Source organism: Orcinus orca, chromosome 7 (genome assembly GCF_937001465.1).
Source record: "Orcinus orca chromosome 7, mOrcOrc1.1, whole genome shotgun sequence".
Taxonomy (NCBI): domain Eukaryota; kingdom Metazoa; phylum Chordata; class Mammalia; order Artiodactyla; family Delphinidae; genus Orcinus; species Orcinus orca.
In genome coordinates, this window is record NC_064565.1 from 7,605,785 (window position 1) to 7,620,887 (window position 15,103).

Sequence of the window (15,103 nt, forward strand, 5' to 3'; positions counted from 1 at the left end):
TGTATTTAGAGATCTATTAATAGTTTATATAAAGATATTACTTTTTGTTCAATTAAAAAAAAAAAAGGAAAGAAAATAGGACATCAGTGTGAATGTCCTGAAAGGAATAGTTGCTTCACTATTCGCTGACCTGGTAATGTTCTATTCCTACTCTGTGTAACTGAAGGTCAATCATAGCCAAGAGAGCCTGAAACAGAGACTATTTTTTATTTCTTAAGGATTAGCTATGAGGCAGGGCCAGGTTTAAAGACAGCTAAAAAAGAAAACTTGCTAAGTTTCACTTCATCTAGGTTCCCAAACCAGATATGACGAGCTCCAGGTGGTAACCTGCCCATGTTACCTCTTAAAGGGTCTCAGGTGGAAGGTCCCAATCCCCTACCCCTGGCTGTTACTGTTTATTTATATGTGGCCATCTGTTCAAGAAACATACACTGAGTAGCTACGATGTGCCAGGCATTGGAGTTATAAAGATGACCAGAAGTTCCTGTCCTTAAGAATTCCACAGCTAAGGGAGAATTCTGAAAATAAACTATTCAAATTTTAAACACACTCAGACTCTTAGAATTTTCAGCTTGTTCTTTCTAAACTTTAACACACTTAATTTTCACTACTGATTTCACCAATATCTATGAATACTTATACTGTTAACTTCCATTAAATGCAATTATGTCAAAAATGAAATTAATATAGCTCAAAGAAAATAATTATGAAATTGGTCTACCTCCTTCTAAAACGTGGAGAACACATAATTTAAGGAACAGGAAAACATGGACTAGCATTCTAACACCTATACAAAAGGCCTAAATTAAGATTTGTCTTGGGAGTTAGAGTTCCAAAACAAAGTTCCCTGGTGGTCCAGTGGTTAGGACTTGGTGCTCTCCCTGCCATGGCCCTGTGTTCAATACCTGGCAGGGGAAAGACCCCACAAGCCACACAGCACGGCCAAAAAAAAAAAAAAAAAAAAAAAACCCAAAAAAATTTTGCTTTGCAAAATGACTTATCATCAATCACCAAAGTTAGCTAACTTTAAAAATTATACTAACTGAAGTACATTTACAGCTTTAAACTTGTCACAGCACTCCTGACATTTCATTTTCGAAAAAGCTTGAAAAGAAATGTGATAAGAGCCTCATGATGAGAAAACAGGCACAGAGATGTTAAGTAACTTCTCATGCAGTTGGTGGGTAGGAGACCCAGGACTAGAATCCAGGTCTCCTCAGCCTTTAGCCTTTCCCACTGGAGTCTCCTTTTAGTCCCCGAGCTGGAATACAAGCAAGGGGCAGCTCAAACCAGGCTCTCAGTGTAGGTCACTGTCTTCACACCCAATCTGCCTCTCCTTATGTTCTGACTGCAGCTTCACCATTTTCATTACCCAAACTGCATACAAGGGCCAAGGATGCCAGATGGATTCTACCTTTGAAATGTGGCCTGGCATCTCCATGTCTCTTCTGACCCTAATCCAGTTTAAAAACATCATGCTACCACACTGCTCTATAAAACACATCTCTGTCGTCTCATTCTCCTGCTTACAAACTTAGAATGGCTACCCAACTATTTACAGAAAGAATTCCAAATTTTGTAAGCCAGTAACTAAGACCTTTCACCATTTGTTGCAAACCTGTCTTTTCAATCTTAACTTCCCGATACTGTATTTCACATACCCTGGTTCCACCCTAAGCCAACATACTGCTGCCATTCTTACCTATTCCTTTCACTCCTCTATAACTTTATTACATTATCCCTTTCATCTTTAAGGACCTGCTTCAAAAAAGCACCTCCACAATGAAGCCCTGCTTGAATTCCATAAGCCAATCTTTTCTGAATTCCCTAGCCTTTAATCTGAACCTCTCTTTCGACACTTTTCTAGCCCTTATTATGATTACTAATGTACATGACTCATATCCCCCTATGGACAAGTGGTATGCTTATCTCATTTACTCAATCAAAAAATATTTACATGAATACACACTATGTTCTAGGAACAGGGATACAGCAGTGAATACAACAGACCAAAACCCTGCCCTCATGGAGTTTACCTTCTGTTGGTAAATAAGGACACAATATTGGAAGGCGGTGAATGCTATGGTGAAAAGTAAAGCACGTTAAAGGCATTGGGGAGTTGGGTTGGGGGGCTTCTATTTTAACTAAGTTGGTTAGGAGGTCTAGTGCAGAAGGTAACACTGAGTAAAGGCTTGAAAGAGACAGTAAAAGAACAAAGCAGAGAAAGAAGTGCAAAGGCACTGAGGCATGAGCAAGTATGCAGTTTCCTTGGAAAAGAAAGGCCACTGTGGCTGACACTAACTGAACCAGGGTAGGTGGGATACCACAGCAGAGTATTTTTATACAATGGAAATTTCCTGAAAACTAGTGTAATTGTTTTTTATTATTATGTCTCCCTAATAGTAATAGCTACCACTTATTGAATGCCTACAGAGGCACTGCTCCTGGTGATTGAAACACATTAATTCTAATCTACACAATAATAAGAAAAAGGTATCATTACCCCCACCTTGCAGGTAAAGAAACCAAACCTCTCTGAGGTTAAATCACATGTGGAGGATCACACAGAAAGTTAAACAGCCTGAACTGGAACCTAAGTGTCCACTGGACTCAACTTCTATATAGACTGCCCACATCATAATAAAACCTTAAGAGTTCTCAGTCTTTACTTCTACTTGGTTTACACTGCTTTAATTTTTTCCAACCTCTCATTTGGCTAATTATTTCTAATAGTAGTAGTTATAAATACTACAGAACCTAAATTTCCAACCCTATTTCCAACATTAGTTATAAATTAAAACTTTAACTTACATGTACGTTTAATATGGTCTCTCTTATGAAAACAAGGCTGGAAGAGGTTAGAGATGACTTATTCACTCTCATTTCCTCGTAAATAATACCCTTTATTCTCATTTAAAGTTTTAAGCCCTGGCAGAGTAGCTCCAGCCTGGAACGAAGAAAATACAGAAATAGGCAAAAGGAATGAATAGTTACTGAACACTTTTAAAATTTGACTACTACCCTCCATACTCGTTTTACTTACCAACTAACATAATACCAACTCAACCGATCATAACATACTGCTTCAACGGACAGCTTACTGGTATGAAACAAAGATCTCTATTCCCTCACATTTACTGACAGTACTTTAACAAAAAATAAAAGTACTAACTGGACTCGCAGTATATAGAGAATTTCTAAAAACAGAACTAAAGCACGGTCTATAGTAAATGAAATGAAAAATCTAGTAAAGAGATTCAAGAGACAAACACAAAACCAAAGGTATACTGAGTTTTGTTCAGCTGTATGGAGAGGGAGAGCGGAATCTCTGAGTTTATAAAAGTTAGGAAATTAAACAAGCCATGTTCAAACCGTTACAGCGACATCTAAGGCTTGTTCAACTGTCAGTTAATATCTCCGCAGTAGCTGAAACAATCTTCCAACTCACAACAATAGGAAACTATCTTAATGAACTTAATGAACACGCGCCCCAGACAGGGCCAGGCCGGTTTCCGTGGGATTTACTGGCAATCCAAAGCACGGTGGTATTCCTCGATGCAGGTTACGGGGGAAACCCCATCTCAGACCACGCGCGGCTCGGGGTCCCCAGGGAAAAGAAAGGCGCCCCTGAAGAGTCCTTCCCGACCCAAGATGGGCAGGCTTGCCCCCAGCCCCTTCGCGCTTGCCTGAAAGGAAGAAAGTGGCGACCTCACCGCCGGTGGCCGGCCCGCCCCGCGCGCGGCTTGCCCTCCACTATCCGGCCACGGTCACCTCCGCTCACACCCCCGTACAGGCCGCACGGGCCACCCCCTCCAGAGCACGCGCGGCCACCGCCTTCGTCGCCGTCCAGTGGGAAGTGCGAGCATCCGGGGCTGCAGCCGTGCGCACCTCTTCCTCCATGGGGGAGCGCCCAGGGGAACTTGCTCCGGACGACCTCCGGCCTCCACCTCCGCCACCAGGTCCAGGGGGCACGGCCGAGAAGAACCTGGGCGCGGCAGAGTGACGCAAGAGATGCCGCGCGCGCGCGCACTGCGGCGCGGCAAACGCTCCGCCCCCGTCTCGCTTTCCGGTTGTGTTCCAGTCTGTTTTCCAAGTCCTGGTTGGCGGAGGGCGGCGGGGCGGGCCAAAGAGAGAAGGTTTAGGAGGTAGCGTTTTGCCACGTATTGTTGGGCAACCAAATGATCAAAGCCAAAGTACCTTGTACCGTGAATTCCCACGCGCGGTTAACATGTGAAGCTGCAGTTTAAGCGGTGTCCCTAAGAGCCCCTAGGGAAAGGTGCTCCAAGAGGACAAGGGGCGGGACTAGAGCGAGGCCGGTAGACCGGGGCGGGTTGGCGGACGCGGAGGCGCGAGACCAAGAGATGGGGGCGGGGCGGGGCTCGGCTCAGGGTTAGGCCCTCTCTTCCCAAACGTTAACTAACCGAATCGGGGAATAGATTAAGTTCTTTGGAAGAGTTTGTGGTTTGGTTAAAGCCGGTCTCCCGACACTTGGAGCAGAGATTTATTTTTCATGAGATGCACAGAAAACCCACTGTTAAGCTGTCCTGCCTTGGCTGCTTCTGGAACGTGGCAAGTTCCTGGGACCCATCATCATGATTTCCTCGAAAAAGGACCAAGACAGAGGGCTCATTTATTAGAAACGGAAAGCGCAACTAGCTACATCTGCAGTGAGACCTGCTAATAAATCAGTAATACCTTTGTTACAGGTGCAAAAGTCCTCTGGGGATATTCTTCCAGTTTTTGACTAGATACAGAAACACTATTATACCAAATTTAAATCATTTTGGGTGGGAATCTTTCTAAAATGAAGTCTATGTTTATTTAGCCAGAAAATGCCAGATATAATTTGCTCCTTTCAAACTGGACTGTTAACGTTCTAGACTGCACAGCCCCTGACCAGTCTGGTTTTGGTAACTATACAGCTTCTAATTTAATCTGTAAGTTTGGCAACCAGACAGATGTGCTTTTTAGAACTGGCTCCGGAGGAACTTTTTTGCTTACTTTTTTGGTCTCAGCTGAATTCTAGCTAGATGACATGGTCAAATAAGGAATTACATTGACTATTGATAGCTGGCAAGCTGGTCTCTGATGATGTGGTAGATTGATAAAAATGGCTCTGATTCTCTACTCATCCATGTGCCCACCCATTTTGCAGAGTGGCTTTGCAGTTCCACTCCAGCCTTGGCCTTGGCCTTGGCCTTGGGACTGCCTTTGGCCAAGAAAATGTGGTGGTTCCCAGCCTAAATCATGATGAGAAGAAGCCTGGACTAGTTTGCTGGAGGAGGAGACCAGGTGGAGCAGAGCAACTTACAAAGCCACCTAGTTGACTCAGAGACCAGACATTGGGCCAAGCTGGTTGAGGTCCACAAAATTGTGCTGTTGACCCATAGACATACGAGAAAGAATAAAGGAATCTTGTATTAAGTCACTCTTTTTTTTTTTTTTTCGGTATGTGGGCCTCTCACTGTTGTGGCCTCTCCCGTTGCGGAGCACAGGCTCCGGACGCGCAGCCTCAGCAGCCATGGCTCACAGGCCTAGCCGCTCCACAGCATGTGGGATCTTCCCGGACAGGGGCACGAACCCGCGTCCCCTGCATCGGCAGGCAGACTCTCAACCACTGCGCCACCAGGGAAGCCCTCTCTTTATTTCTTGACTGTGCCTCAGCTCTCCAACACAAAAAGCCTTTTTGAAACTACCTACCATATGAGGTTCAAAATATGGTATGATTAATATTACATCAAAGATGCTGACAATGTCATGCCTAAGGGCCACCTGACAGGGACATGACCCATCAACAAAGGAAGTAAAGGGTAGGGAGCATGCCTGATTTTCTATACTCCTCAGATCCAGATGTAGAGCTCAGGTTCAACAGTATTGTGATTGGCTAGCAGATACAACTAACAGTTTTGTTAATAGTAACCAACCCAGGCAGGTTTTTGTAGAATTTGGCACTTATACATTTCATGACCCCAGAAACCTGTGTGGAAAGGGTTATCCATAGAAACATTTAGTGGTTTCTTAAAATGTTTGTTCCTGACTTCTATACAGGTATACTTTGATCAAAATGTGAGTCATCAAATCTTTTTGGATAGAGCCTAAGGAAAAATATTTTTTCTCAAATGAAATATTTTTTTCATTTAATAAAATTACTTATAGGACACTAATAAAGATTAATGACAAGATTTCTCATGACACTTGGAGTATTAAAATGTGTTATGATTCTCATATTTTCCATGTGTTTAAAACATGTTATACACCTCAAAAACATGTACAAGTTATTAAAATATAGCTGGTTTTCTTTAATACCATCATTTCATTGTATCAGAAGGTAATCACTGGATGGTGAATCCTTCACACATCATAGATTTGCTCCCTAATATATGCTCGGGTAGACATTTTCTACATTGTGATGGAGACCTGGGCTATTTGTTTCTACAAAGAAAATGTGAAGCATTTGATTGAGGCATTAGGGTGATATGGAACCTGAGACCACACAAGCATTTCATGTAAAGGGCAAAAAAGCAACGAGTGTTCAGCTAGAAATAAGTTATTTTATTTTAAAACACATACAGATTAATAAATATTATTGGAAAACTTAATAAATAGCATTTTTATTTACATAAGGCAATTACAACATGCTATGACTACTTCTATAAAGCAAAATATAAGCAAGTCTTAGTCATTGACAAATGGGTGTGTGTGCTAATTGGAAGCTTCCCTGATACATTTACATGAAAAAAATTTTATGCAACCAATCAAACATTTTACATTTTTTTATCTAGTCTTCTTCCTCTCTTTCACAATTATATTCCATTTTACAAGACAGTAATAGTTATCATTTAAAAAGGCAAAAACACTCAGGAATGCTACTGGAAAAACAGTACCCTTAAATTTTTCCAAACTGCAAAAACACTGACATGGCAGGGGGGAGCAAATTATTATAGTCTGACAAATAAAAGAAATATTCTGTACTTTTCAATGTGACCCTTTGGCACTAGTGGTTTGGGAGTTCCTGACATTTACCTGGTGTCAGGTAGTTCATGGTCAGCGTTGAGCCGCTTGGAAGCAGGAAGTTCAGCATCATTCATTACAAATTCAACGCAACAGAATCAATCTGGTTCACAAGTCATTGATTCTTCTGCAGAACATAAACCTTTGCAGAATGTCAGAGAAGCTCATCACACCATCAGAATGTGATCTCTCAGTGCAGGTTTTTAAAGTCCTTGCTTAATTTCCATATTTTACAACAGAAAATATAAAACCCTGCCTTTTAAAACAAAAAAAAAAGAAAATTAAAGCTTCATGGAATCATGCAGACTTTACACCCAGTGCTTCCTTTGCTTACTCAGTGCTCGAAGCTGTGTGTCTACAGCATGGTCCTGAGCAGACAGGATGCATGGTGCATCGCTCCAAAGGAGTCCTGCACATGCGCTCTGGTCTGAGGCTACCAGCACAAACTAAACATGTGAGTGCTCTAACACAGATTTGGAGACCCATCCCACCATTTAGAGGTAGAGAAACTGAGGCACAGAAAGGTTAAGTGACTCACCTATAGTTGCACAATTCAGGAAAAACAGAGAAAAGAACAAATAAATCCTCCCCGGCTCATGCACTGGGCCCTAGACTATGCTTTTTATCACATTGGGTACATTTGAAATAGATGCTTATTTACATGATCATTGTTCTACTGAATATCAACTTTTCACTAGACAATATGTTTTTGATGTAACACAGAGTTACATTTTCTTAAAATATAATTCTTTGTTGCATTTAATAGCATGTGAGAAATGTGTACGAAAATAAATGAGTAGATATTGGGCCAAATTCTTGTTCCCATTCCTAAAATTCTTAATCTTTTCAAGTATATGATGGAGGTATAAGAATCTGGCCAGATGTGAAAAATCACCTTAAAATTCATCACCAGTTCAACTGTGAGGCGGAAGTGAGGAATACATATAGTTGAGGTATTTTATATGATAAACTGTTTTATGGTGTGACTGGTGTGCAAACTGATCTTTTCTCTTCCTAACTCAAGCTAACAGACCTCTAGCTATGAATATGAGTAAAACATATGAAAAACTAACACAGATATGTCCTTGGGAGGAAGGTCAATGCCAAGGAGTTAATGTTACGTTTTTGGTCCCTGAGAAGGTGGAACACCAAGTTTCCATCTAATCCTGCTTGATAGGTGAACTACTTCGGCGATGTCAGACACAGTTAAGGACAACTTCTTCAGACCACTGAAGCCAATCAGACAGTCAATGAACAGATCTAAACTAAAGCTTCTTCTCTTTCCAAGTTCCTACTCAGTCCCAGGAAGTCTAAGTCAGGATCAAGTAGGCATCAAAGAAGAGTGATGGGCATAGCTCTGTAAACTGCTCTTCTGGGTTAGTTGAGCAGCTTAGAAACGAGAGGTGTCATCTCCCAACAAGAATTAGGCAGCACGACAGTGGCCTGTGATCAACACCTCAGTCTCTGTGGACTCATCCACGCGTGTAGACAGTGCATCTTGAGCACTTTATGGATGTCTAGAAACTGGCCTCTAGAAGGGAGCGCAGTATTTACAAAGAGCTGAGCAGTCGACGAAGAAGGAAGGTGAGAGGTGACTGCATACTTCAACAGTGCTCTCTTCTATCAGACGTGGAACCCAAAGAAAAACCCGAAGACCAATCTACTACAGCTGGAATGAACCTCTGGAAATAAAACTGCATAAATCAAATTGGCCTGAGAAGTAGGACTTGAAGGAATATTTCTTATTGCTGAACCAAGAGCAGCAAAGTGTATTTCACTAATTTTCTAATGTGAAAAGACCATAATAACATCTGAGTGATGATTCCCCCTGAAGGTCCAGCCGTGGGCAGTTCTTGCTCCCCATGTGACAGGGAGCAGACTGCCCTTCTCTCCGGATCCTTCTTTGCAGAGTTGGAGCAGTCCTGCAGAACAGCAAAACACCCAGGGTGGTCTTCGTGCTGGGTTTGGGTTAGAATCCTTAATAGGCCCTACACTTGATCACTGAGCAGAACAGGAAGCAATCTTTTTAAATGCAAAGATTCAGATGAGAAAACAAGGCATTGTCCAAGTAAGACAGGAGAGAAATGGCCTATTTAAGTATCTATCCAGAGCAAGCCTGGATATCATATCACAAACATATGATTTTAGAGGAGGCTTGCTTTAATTGAAGATAAAACCCAAAGAATACCATAATAATGAAAATGTTTTATATGTATTTACTTTTGGAAAGACCAATATAAGACCTATCCCCATTCTGGGCCCTACCCTTCAAAGCTTTACTTTTTAAATCTTTTTTTGTAATTCCAAATTATAAAAACATGAATCTGTAAAATAAATACTATAAGTCAGATATTAAACGCTCTATGTTAAACTTGAAAATTAGGCTGTTAGACTGCTGGTCATGTCAATGACTTCCAGGCTAGAGTCACACTTTTGGAATACAATGGATGATATGAACTGTGTTCCACTGGAAGGGAAGTTGTGTATCCTACCAAGGTAATTTGCTGAACAGATGTAAACTTGGGAGAGTCTAACTGTTCTGGGACTTACCACCTTCAAGAGGAGACAAACTATTACTACTTTGAGATTCTATTTTACTCTAAAAAAAATCATAGGGAGATAATCCAGAAAATATCACCTCTAAGTATCTATGGAATAATCATGGATTAACTGTAATCAGGAACATCAACAGATGAATTTAAATAAACTAAGCTTCACATGTAAACTGTAAACAAAAAAATGGTAATTTCCATATGACACATGGACTTTCTCATTATACTTGTATAGCCACATGTATTCTCTGAATATCTCATACTCCTTACCTAGAAATGATTTTTATGCCTAAAAGTATATTTATACTTCTGCATTATACTTTCAGAAAGTTCAGTTCAATAAATTAAGGCCTGCATTCCTAAAAATACTGATGATAAAAAACAAACCTTCACGAGCTGATAAAAAGAGTAATGCATTTTTTGAGCATTTATTAACTATCAGTTACTATAAGATTTTTAAAAATTTTTAAATATTCTTGCTGCTGTTAGTTCACAGATCACTTGACAACCCATGATCATCACATGTACTTTTAATTCATAAAGGTGTTTTTTTCTCTATGTTAAACTATCCTCATTTAGTTTAGTCTCTTTGTTCAACACTTTAGGGAACTATTCCTTAGGTCTTTAGAAATGTTCTTTTTGTCCGAAAAAACACTTTTTTTTTTCCTATTGACATTCCTTAGTAATTTAAATTGGGTATTATTTAATTGGGTATCACCAAATCTACCTTACCCAATCCCATCTTTCAACTTGGCATAGCTTCCTATTTAGATAAAACGGTACACATGGGACTTCCCTGGTGGTCCAGTGGTTAAGACTCCAAGCTTCCACTGCAGTGGGCACTGGTTCGATCCCTGGTCAGGGAACTAAGATCCGTCATGCCGCATGGTGCAGGGGTGGGAGAACCACTGCAAATGAAGTACATGATATCGTGATGAATATCTGCATCACTCTGTGCTTTGTTCCCACTTAATACACATGCAAGGTTACTATAGATAGCCAAATGACCTCTTTGATCCAAATACTGGAATAATTAATGGATATTTTGCATTTCAGAAGTTTGACTGAGGAATTGTAGGGTGCTCTGCCATCTCAAACAACAGGGAGATGGCTACAAATTGTTTTCATTTTTGCTAGAAATTCTTTTGAAAACTATGTGTGTTCCAGTTTGTAGAATATAGCCTAAGCTTAATTGTGTCCTTTAACTTGTTCCTGAATTACAGGGAACTCATATGTGCTATTGAACAGTTACTCTCTCATTTAACAGCCTTATTATCAAGTTAAATAATTTATTTCTTCTTAATGGCCACAATGCTTGCTGAAAGAGAACATGAATATATTTAATACTGGATCCCAGTTACATTAGACTGAATGCAAATAAAATACCTCATGCTACTTAAGTCAATTGTCTTTAATTGAACTATAACTACATGCTGAAAGGGTTGATTTACTCCAATGTGCCCTTAGTCTTGACTCTCTTCCAGTGAATGAATATACTATAATTTCTAACTGCTTTCAACATTTATGTTTTGAAGAGTGAAATATTAAAGTATAATCAAGGAGGCTGCATTACTCTAATCTAAGAGAACATACACACAGTAATAGTCAAATTAAGTGAATAGTTCAAGTAATAAAGGCACTGAAATTGATTTGAGCTATTGAAAATCATCCTGCAAATGGAACAGTATATAATTTCCATTCACTCTTCTCTCTCTGTTTGCAATTAAAATGTCTAGGAGTTGGGGGTAGGAGGGTCAACACATCAGAGGATTAAAACCAATTAAATGTATATGCCTCTGATTTGGATCTGACACCTGAATGTTATACATGCTTAATGCAAAATTAAAAAAACTACAGACACATTTACTGTAGAGTCAGACTTCAAGACAACAATTTCTCCCATTTCCAAAGTAAGCTTCTAAGTAAGAATATCTGTTCCCCTGCAAAGACTAATCAGAAAAGGCCCATTCTATTTAAATAATGATGACGTGTTTTAAAAGCAAAGAGTATTCATGAAAGCTTCCAGGTTAATGGCAATGAACATAAGATTCCTCTCATCAGAGAGAGATGACATCCAGGCAACCACTGAGCAACTTCAGAGTACAGAAGGCTGGGCCCCCACCCCAGTGCTGAGCAACACATCCTCACTCTCCACCAGCCCATCCATTAATATACAGGCAACTCCAACACCAGCAATTTACGGTCTCTTCTACTTCACGACAAATCAGGACCAGAAGCCACATCCATTTCCTGTTCCTCAAGCCATCCAACCCCCTGTTACATCCTAGTCTGTTTTCATATTAGATTTGTTCATCTCCCCAAGGTTGAAGTTGAACTCTTTGAACACCTGTATAAGGACAATCCCAACGGAGACAGTGGTGAACCCGCAGGCCATGCCCAGGAAGTCCACCAGACCCACGTTGCTCCACTCCCGGAAGAGGATGGCCGAGGCCAGCAAGACCAGTGTGGTGAACACAACGTAGTAGATGGCCCCAAACACAGAGGAGTCGAAGCACTCGAGGGCCTTGTTGATGTACCTGAACTGGATGATGATGCTGCAGCCAAGCACGGCCAGGAGCACCAGGCACAGGCAGAGGGCACGCCGACTAGACGGATTGTTGTGGAAGATGTCTTGGGCTGCCAGCCCAATGCCCTTAGTGGAAGGCACGGTGAAACTCCCCAGCAAGGAGCAGATGCTGATGTAGACCATGATGTTGGTGGGCCCGTGGGCCGGTGCGATCCAGAAGATCAGCAGCAGCAGCATGAGCAGCACGATGCACAGATAGCCTACGAACACTGGAAACGAGAGGGCGCACGGTGACCCCGGGGGCGAAGCAGAGCAGCCCTCGCCACATGCTCCGCCACCTGCCCCCGCCCCCGCTGTCACCCTACCGCTCCGGATGTGCTTTACCACAGCCCCTGAGCTCACTCCACAAAAGTTATTCCCATCATCACTTTCACCATTCAAACATTCATAGCTCCTATATATTACATGTCAGTAAATAAGTCTTCTCTCTATTAGTAACATTTTAATAACAATAAAAGTCTACACAGATGCTTTGAGATTTTTTTTTCGGCCACACTGTCCGGCACGCAGAACTTCCCCTACCAGGGATCGAAGCCGTGCCCCGGCAGCAGAAGTGCAGAGCTCCAACCACTGGACTGTCAGGGAAGTCCTGAGAATTTTTTTAAAACCATTTCACAAGATGGTCAACTCAACAAACCCTAGGCAGAGAGTGCTCCTACGTGTGGGGTGGGAGAGAAAGAGAGTCACGCAGGGTCTCAAAGGACACACAGGGAAGCTGTAGGGGTGTTTCTGGCTGTTGCAGTGACTGGGGGTTGCACACAGTGGGCAGAGGCCAGGGGTCCTGCGATGTGCAGACGGCCCCACACAATGAAAAATCATCCTGTTCTCCTGATGACTTCGGAATGTCACCTTGGACAGGAAAGTGGAAAATATTTATAATAATCAGAGCTAGAACCTGTTTTATGTGTAAAACAGAGTAATTTGGCAAGGACTTAATATACATTGAATTTTTCAGAACTTCAAGAGTTATACTCCATTTCAGAAGATCCCATTGCTGGGAGTTCCCTGGTGGTCTAGTGGTTAGGATTCCGGGCTTTTGCTGGCGGGGCCCAGGTTCAATCTCTGGTCAGGGAACTGAGATCTGGCAGGCCACCTGGCATAGCCAAAAAAAAAAAAAACAAAAACAAAAAAGAAGATCCCATTGCTGATGGCAAAATCCTTAGTGTTTGAGTCAATAACACAACACCTCCACATCGGTCTGTTTTGCACCTGCCAGATTCACAGCACACACGGTGTGGTGTCTGCGGGCTTTAATATGTCTTCTCCTATAGTTGTACCTGAGCATTCCATTTTATTCCAAAGTACTGTTCTTAGGGCATTATGTTGACTGCTATTATATGTACAAGGAGTTGTATTTTCCATGAACTTCATTTCCAGATTGTAAAGGGGGTGCCAGGCACTGGGCCTGAGGGCTGGGAACAGCCTGGACATGTGTATCAGCAAGCAGGTGGTGGGAGCCCCTGTTCCTCAAGGATAAGAAAAAGACTATGGAGCTCTGCTGCAAGGGAAGATTCAGGAAGATACTACAGCTGAAAGCTGCCTGGGAGCCTGACCTATAAACTGGGCAAGGGGTAGTGGAGGGCAGAGAGCAGCATGCGCAAACATAAAATACTGCCAAAGTGTGCGCTGTGTTTGCGGAAAAATCAGAAGTAGCTTGAACGCAAGTGCGCAGGCTTTATTTCATAAAAAGCAGCTGGGGGCACAGTGGTTGAGAGTCTGCCTGCCAATGCAGGGGACACGGGTTCGAGCCATGGTCTGGGAAGATCCCACATGCTGCAGAGCAACTGGGCCCGTGAGCCACAACTACTGAGCCTGCGCGTCTGGAGCCTGTGCTCCGCGACAGTGAGAGGCCCGCGCACCGCGATGAAGAGTGGCCCCCGCTTGCCGCAACTAGAGAAAGCCCTTGCACAGAAACGAAGACCCAACACAGGCAAAAATAAATTAATTAATTAATAAAAAAAAAAAAGAAGAAGAAGAAGAAAAGAAAAAGCAGCTGGGCCTGAGTGTGCAGTACTTTGGGTTTTCTCTCATCAGGGGGGAAGGGGTGGTGGTGATTGCAGTTATGAAAAAAAAAGAAATTATGTCAAAAGTAGATACCAAAAAAAAAAAAAAGTACAGGGCTCTGCGGGGGCTCTAAAGATGAATTAAATCAGACCTCGGCTCTCTGAGAGCTTCAGTTCAGAGGGAAGCATGGAGGCCTGGACACATGGTGGTCCTGAGAGGAGCAGCCTGGGGCCGATCCCGCAGAATGGGCGCACAGATGCGGGGTGGGGGACGGCGTCCATGCACAAGGTCCAGATCCCAGGATGCAGCAAAGGGGCCACGGCAGCAGGGCAGCCCTGGGGGGCAGCAGCAGACAGTGGTGAGCAAAGAGGAATCAAGGGCCTAGAGGACAGACCACAGCGGGGCGGAGGGTACAGCTCCAGCCGGGAGAACCGCGCCGGAGGCGGCAAGCTCTCTGGCACCACAGCTCTGAGTTACCTGGGTTGGTCAGCTTCTCCTCCAGCTCGGCCTGAGTGGTCACACTCTCAGATTTCGGGGAGTGGATAATCAGCACGACAGAACCCGCACAGCTTAGTAGACACCCCAACTTGCCCAAGATGTTGAGCTTTTCTTTCAGAAGGTAAGAAGCTAAAATGGACCTTCAATTTTAAAATAAGATATGATTAAATCAAACTATCTGACCGACCTGTTTCTTCTAACTGCACATGTTATTAAAGCTACATCTTCTTTACCGTCACATTTTATTTTCAAATTAGTTTTTAAGTGTACAAAGATTAGGAATTTATTGAAGTTGCTATTTCAGTACAAATAGGATCGTCATGCCAATTCCATGCAGAGCCAGTACATAATGATACTATTAACTCATACCACTCTATTATTTCAGTAGATATGAAATATACCAGGGTAGGAAACTAAGTTTTATGATTGATCAAAAATTAAAATATTGCCT

The 15,103-nt window shown here is 42.3% G+C and overlaps 1 protein-coding gene across 3 annotated transcripts in view; it reads right to left on the reverse strand.

Moving 5' to 3' along the window:
- Positions 1–6,531: 6,531 nt before the first annotated feature.
- NIPA1 (NIPA magnesium transporter 1) overlaps positions 6,532–15,103 on the reverse strand; it is a 37,105-nt gene continuing 28,533 nt past the window's right edge. For all 3 annotated transcript variants that reach the window (XM_004276887.4, XM_033400211.2, XM_049712580.1), the window contains 2 exons: positions 14,632–14,792; positions 6,532–12,359 (listed from right to left, as the gene is read on the reverse strand). In XM_004276887.4, coding sequence (XP_004276935.1) covers positions 11,848–12,359; positions 14,632–14,792 — 673 coding nt within the window. In that variant the 3' untranslated portion in view covers positions 6,532–11,847. The remainder of the gene's footprint in view (positions 12,360–14,631; positions 14,793–15,103) is intronic.